Consider the following 6,033-nt stretch of genomic DNA (forward strand, 5'->3'; position numbering starts at 1 on the left):
ACACATTTATTATCAGAATAGTCTCCATAACTTAAAACGTTCTTATTTGATTCATAATATATGTAACACCACTTTGAAACAACGAATTGAAATAAGAACAGGATAATAAGAAGCATAGATAATTTTCAGATTGATGATTTTTACTCGCGTTAATAATTCAATAATTTTACAATTACTTGAAAATTTTGTTGTTACCCCTAAAAATTTATCGTTAATAATAATGTTAAAAAATAATTCCTCATAAAAAACATTTTTTTATTTAATAATGTTATTTAAATATAAAAAATTCAAAAAACAAAAAAAAACAAAAATCTAAGAAATTTTATATTTTTATTGAGAAATGAATATAATATTATTAATACTCATTCCTTTTGTTCTTAGTAATGACCTTTTTAATTCAGAAGATCTTGAACTATTAGATGATGAATTTTTAGATTTATTTGATGATGACCTTGATACTGAATATGAATTAGAAGACTCATTGGAATTTAAGTATAATGACTTTGTAGGATATGGAGGATATTTTGGTTATTTCCATCCACTTCAATATCATGGTTATTATCCAGGATATCCACTTTTGTATCGTCGACTTGGACAATACTAATTATTTTTTGTTATTCAAGTTATTTGTGTTTTTCTTTTATAAAATTTTATTATCTAATTTTAGAAAAAATAATTCTAAATAAAAATCAAGATCCAATAATAAGTTCTTCTTAAATATGGAAATGGGGAAAAAGAAAAAAGAGATAAGAGGAGAGATTAAAAAAAAGGAATAATAGGGAGAAATTAAAGAGAAATCCCAAAAGATTAGAAGAGAACTAACAAGGGGGATAAAGAATGATAAAGAATAATAAAAAATAATAATAAGAATAGTAAAAGAACAAAAAATTCAAGGAACAAAAAAATCATATTTTAATGAAATTCATTGGTATTGTGTTTTTGGTTTTTATTGCTAGTGCTTTAGCTCAATCAACTGGATTTTGGACACCAACATTATATAAAATTAGAGAAAGATTAAGTGAAGTTGCTATTCGTATTGATGAAGTAGAAGATGATGAAAGACATTATGAAAATTTGATTGATAAGAGTATTGTTGATTTAAAGAGTGCTATTACTAAGAGAGAAAAATACACAATTGGAAGAAAACTTACTCATCTCAGAGCTAAGTTAGTTGTTTTCAACCAAAAGAAGTTATTACTTCTCAGAGCACTTAAGAGAATTGTTTCTGCTGTTCCAAGAAAATTCAGAGCTAAGATGATTAGATCATTAAAGATTGAAAAGAGATTTGTTGCTATTAGAGATATCGAAAGAGATGCTAAACGTATTTTAAGCCCAAAGAAGACTATAACCCATAAAAGTAGTACTAAAAAGACTTTAAAGAGACTTGGTCATGGAATTGCTAAAAATGTTAAAACCGTCAAGACTACTAAGATTTCCAAAATCAAGAAGAATTAAACAATCAAATTGATAAAATTTACATTCTTCTGTTCAATGTGACTTTTTTTTGTTTTGATTATTCTTTTAAAAAATGGTTAGTTACTAAAAAACATCTTTCTACATTATATTAAGGTTTTTTATATATTATAAGAAATTCTATCTATTTAATGAGGAAAACACCTCTACTGTACAGAAAAATAATTTTTATTTTTCTGTAATTAAGACATTCTTCCGAATTTTCTTTAAAAGAAGGAATTTTATAAAGTACTTGCAAAATGAAAGAAAAAGTGATTACACTGGTTTCCTATTAATTGTCTCTTAATCTTATTTCTATCTTCTTGTTTTTTCTTGCTTTAAACAAAAAGGCAAATGAAAACTATAAAAATAAAAAAAAATAACTTTTTAAAAATCCTAAATTAGTAATTATTAATAGAGAAGTTTTTACTATTTTTTATGTAAGAATGGTTATAAAAAAAGAATCTTTATTAAATTAAGAAAAACAAAAAAAAATCTTTAATTTGATAAGATGATAACATAATGTATTGAAAAGAAAAGTATATAACTTAAGCTAGTATTTAGAAATTCTTTATAAAATTATCAGTAAACACAGTACATGAGAAATGAGTTAAAGCAACCTTAAGTAAAATAAAGAATATAAAAAATGAAAATTAGTTATTGCTTGATATCAATGAAATTTATTAATATTAACAACAATTATGAGTACCTTCAACTACAGGAATAGACTCATCAGTAGACCAAGGGAATTGAGAAATATCAATTTTGTCAAGGATATTATTAAAGGCTTTATCAACAGCTAAAAAAAATAAGTTTTTTTTGTAGTCTAATTAATATTTAATGATTCTAACAACAAACTGTCTCCTTCAACTGATGTAACTTCAGCAAATAAACAACCAAATTTCGTTGCAAGATTTTCACCTTCAATAGTTTTAACTACTCTTTGAGCTAATAAATCACTTTTTGTTCCAACAATTTCAATCACTAAAAAATAAATACGTATTATGTAACCCCAATATTTATTACTAACAAACGAATATTTTCACAACCTTGTTCTGATTTTATTTGGTTATACCAACTTTCAACCCCTTCAAATGATTGTCTGTTAGTAATATCATAAACAATCATACATGATGAAACCCCTCTATAATACATTGAAACCATAGACCTAAACCTTTCTGACCCTGCAGTGTCCTATTAATTTCAATAAGATATATTAGAATTAATATATAAATATAACAAACCCAAATATTTAAGTTAATATTTTTACCTTTAATTTTACAAGTTTTTGTAAGAAAATTTACACCTAAAGTAGATTTACAAGATGGATCAAATATACCTTCAACATATCTTAAAACAATACTAGTTTTTCCAACACCTAATTCTCCAAGCATACAGTGTTTAAATTTTCTAACGCTCATTCTAATTAATTATTTATTTTGCAGTTTTACAATGAGAAAGTTTATTTGAAAGAAAAATAAAAGAAAGTTTAAAATTTTTAAGTAATGTTCAATAGTAAAAAATATAAAAGAACCAACTCATTTAATTTTTTTTAAAATTAATTTAATTAATTAGTAATAAGTTCAAACGCCATTTCTTTCTCATTTTTGGCTAATACTTTTTGGTAAGTATTATATTCACATTGCTTGATTATCATAATAAATACACCATATACAAAAAATAAAAATCCAAATACTAATATAATAATCACCACTGGAACCCAACTAAATCCACACTTCCCAAACGTTTTTCTATTTGCTATTGTACAATTACTTGAAGCAGGATATGAACAATATGACTTAAATGATTGTTCACACCATACACATCCTCGTGCAACTGGTCTAAATTCATCTCCTTGAACTTCAGTACAAGATGTGCATAATGTATATATTTCACATTTAGGAAGTTCTTCTCCATTACTCAAACAAAAAAAAAGAAGAAGAATATGAATTAAATGGTTCTTCATTAATTAATCATTTATAAGTTCTATTAAAAACAAATTTTACTTGTCATTTCTGTTCTTTAAAAGCAAGTTTAATTCTTCTTTATCTCTTAGTTATATTACCTTATTAATTTATCAATAAAAAAATTTAAAATTTAAGTAATAGTCAATCAAATGTTAATTAAAAGAATTGCATTTTTAAACAAGAAGATTTCATTGATTTGCTTGGTTTTGATTTACAGGTAAGTTTAAATCGTTATCCCATGGTTTTCTTCCAAGCTTTGGTCCATTATCAATTCTTCCTTTTGCATCTTCAACAGTCCATGGCTTTTCTTTTTGTACCCTTTTAACTTTTGACTTATGTGGTCCTTGTGTGCAATGTTTTAAATAAACTGCTTGTGAAATAAAATGTTTATCACATACACCACAATAGAATTGTCCAAATCCAGGTTTATCTTCATCAATAGGCAATGCCTTAGCCATCTCTCCATTGACGTTCATTTCACCATTTTTAATAGCAGAAACAATTTGGTCAAAGTCTTTGGTTTTATGTTTCATACTAAGTCTCTTATGAATTCCACCAGTCTCTCCTCCTTTTCTTTTTGACTTATGAACCTTCTTTCTTCTTTGTGGCATTTGTTTATGAAATAAGATGAAAAACAATAGGGTTTTTTTAACTGTCTTATCATTCACTTCTTTTTAATAAAAAGAATAATATTATTTTATTATACTTTTAGAGATTAAAAATAATCAAAATTGATTTAATGATATAAGAAGTAAATATAAGTCAGATATAAATTGATTGTTTTTTTTCTTCTACCATCCTTGAGCATGGATTTCGTCATTGTCATCTTCTTCTATAAATTCATCACATAAACATTCGTCTGTATAATCAAATGAATTTCCATTAATTGAAGATAATTTTTTACTCCCAAGAAATATTTGAGATAGATTTTCTTTTTCAATACAAGTTGTTGGTATTTTTATTGAAGTAAGCTTTGTACAATTAGAGAAACAACTTTCTCCAATGTGAATAACACTATCAGGAACATATATTTCTTTTAATGAAATACAACTATGAAAACAACGTGTTCCAATAGAAGTAATTGATGTTGGAATTTTAATTTCAATTAAATCTGTACAATAGGCAAAACAATAATCAGGTAAATTGGTAATAGATGAAGAGATAACTATGTTCTTTAAATTACCACATAAACAAAAAGCACTTTCTCCTAAAGAAGTGATTGTTGATGGAATAACAAAACTTGTTGTTTTAAATTCACATTCTTTATAATATGAATCACCAATAGAAGATATAGATGAAGGTATTTCATTACAAGAAAAGATTAAATCATCTCCATTAATCAATTCTATATCATTACAAGTAATACCATTCTCTTCTAATAATTGTGATACATGATAAGATACTTTAAAATTAATTTCGTTTTTTCCATGAAGTATTATTCTTTTTAATTTGTTACACCTCATTAAAGCACTGACGTCAAATAATTGTAAATTCTGAGGTAAAGAAATTGCAGTTAATGAAGAACATTCATTAAAAGCCATTTTACCAATTGATGAAACATTATTTGGAATTGAAATTTTATCAAGACTCCTACAAAGAGCAAAAGCAGATTCATCTATTGACTCAAGACATTCAGGTAATTCAACTTCTTTTAAAGAAAAACATCCACAAAATGCTCTTGTAGAAATTTTTTTAATAGATGAAAGAGTAATTTTTTGAAGTGATTCACAGTCATTAAATGAATTACTACCAAGATGTGTTACTGTAGGAGGAAGACTTATTGTTTTTAATCTTATACATGACTTAAATGCATTATCTTCAATAGAACGTAAGCACGATGGAAGAATAACTTCTGTTAACATAACACATCCCCAACATAACCCACTTGGTATTGTTAACATATGTGGAGAAAGAATGAGCTTATCTAAATTAACACATGAAAAGAATTCCATTTCTTCTAAATTTGTTAGTTCTTCAGGAACTTCAACAGCAAGTGGTTCAGTTGCTTTAAAAACATATTGGCGTAGTGTTAAATTTGTTAATGGTTTCTTTTCCATTTGATGATCACTCATTTTACTACTTTGATTACTTTTAAGATTTTAGGGCTCCTTTTATTGATTTATTTGATTTTAATTATCTTTTCCTTCAATCCCAAATTCCTTTCACAAATAATTCATGAAATTCATTATTTTTCGTTTTTTCTACTTTTTTTTTACTTTAAGAACTGAAAATCTTTTGCGAATTTCTTCACTTCATTTCACTTTTTGTAAATTATTAAATATTATTATATTTTTTTTAATTATTAATCAGAACATTACCTTTTCCTATTCTATAAACATTCAATTTTGTTCAAGTAATTTAAAACCCCCTTGATTTATGCAGTTACACTTTTAAAAACACAAATACATTATTTTTTGTTATTAATAACGAATTTTAAATAAAAATGATATTATCAAAAACGACAAATTATCTAAACAAAAAGACAAATAATAAAATAAGAAGAAAGCATAAAAAACAACTCTTAGAGAAATAAACCATAAATCACAACAAAATCCACTAGAGTTAGGCATAACCAAATTTCTTGAGGATAGCTACTTTAGCCTTATACTTTTCA

At 25.3% G+C, this 6,033-nt stretch overlaps 5 protein-coding genes across 5 annotated transcripts; 1 reads left to right on the forward strand and 4 right to left on the reverse strand.

Moving 5' to 3' along the window:
- Window positions 1-915: 915 nt before the first annotated feature.
- On the forward strand, window positions 916-1,455 carry ENU1_056240 (hypothetical protein; the record flags this gene model as incomplete). The annotated part of the gene is made up of 1 exon (XM_008858007.1): window positions 916-1,455. The coding sequence occupies one exon, from the start codon at window positions 916-918 to the stop codon at window positions 1,453-1,455; it is 540 nt and encodes a 179-aa protein (XP_008856229.1).
- Window positions 1,456-2,454: 999 nt separating this feature from the next.
- Window positions 2,455-2,616, reverse strand: ENU1_056250 (Rab family GTPase; the record flags this gene model as incomplete). Its single annotated transcript, XM_008858008.1, has 1 exon — window positions 2,455-2,616. The coding sequence occupies one exon, from the start codon at window positions 2,614-2,616 to the stop codon at window positions 2,455-2,457; it is 162 nt and encodes a 53-aa protein (XP_008856230.1).
- A 403-nt stretch (window positions 2,617-3,019) lies between these two features.
- Window positions 3,020-3,418, reverse strand: ENU1_056260 (hypothetical protein; the record flags this gene model as incomplete). The annotated part of the gene is made up of 1 exon (XM_008858009.1): window positions 3,020-3,418. One exon carries the CDS (start codon window positions 3,416-3,418, stop codon window positions 3,020-3,022), a length of 399 nt encoding a protein of 132 aa, XP_008856231.1.
- Window positions 3,419-3,607: 189 nt separating this feature from the next.
- On the reverse strand, window positions 3,608-4,030 carry ENU1_056270 (zinc finger protein, putative; the record flags this gene model as incomplete). Its single annotated transcript, XM_008858010.1, has 1 exon — window positions 3,608-4,030. The coding sequence occupies one exon, from the start codon at window positions 4,028-4,030 to the stop codon at window positions 3,608-3,610; it is 423 nt and encodes a 140-aa protein (XP_008856232.1).
- Window positions 4,031-4,210: 180 nt separating this feature from the next.
- Window positions 4,211-5,491, reverse strand: ENU1_056280 (leucine rich repeat protein, BspA family protein; the record flags this gene model as incomplete). The annotated part of the gene is made up of 1 exon (XM_008858011.1): window positions 4,211-5,491. One exon carries the CDS (start codon window positions 5,489-5,491, stop codon window positions 4,211-4,213), a length of 1,281 nt encoding a protein of 426 aa, XP_008856233.1.
- Between the last annotated feature and the right edge of the window lie 542 nt (window positions 5,492-6,033).

The sequence above is a fragment of the Entamoeba nuttalli genome (assembly GCF_000257125.1).
Source record: "Entamoeba nuttalli P19 unplaced genomic scaffold asmbl_3128, whole genome shotgun sequence".
NCBI lineage: Eukaryota > Evosea > Mastigamoebida > Endamoebidae > Entamoeba > Entamoeba nuttalli.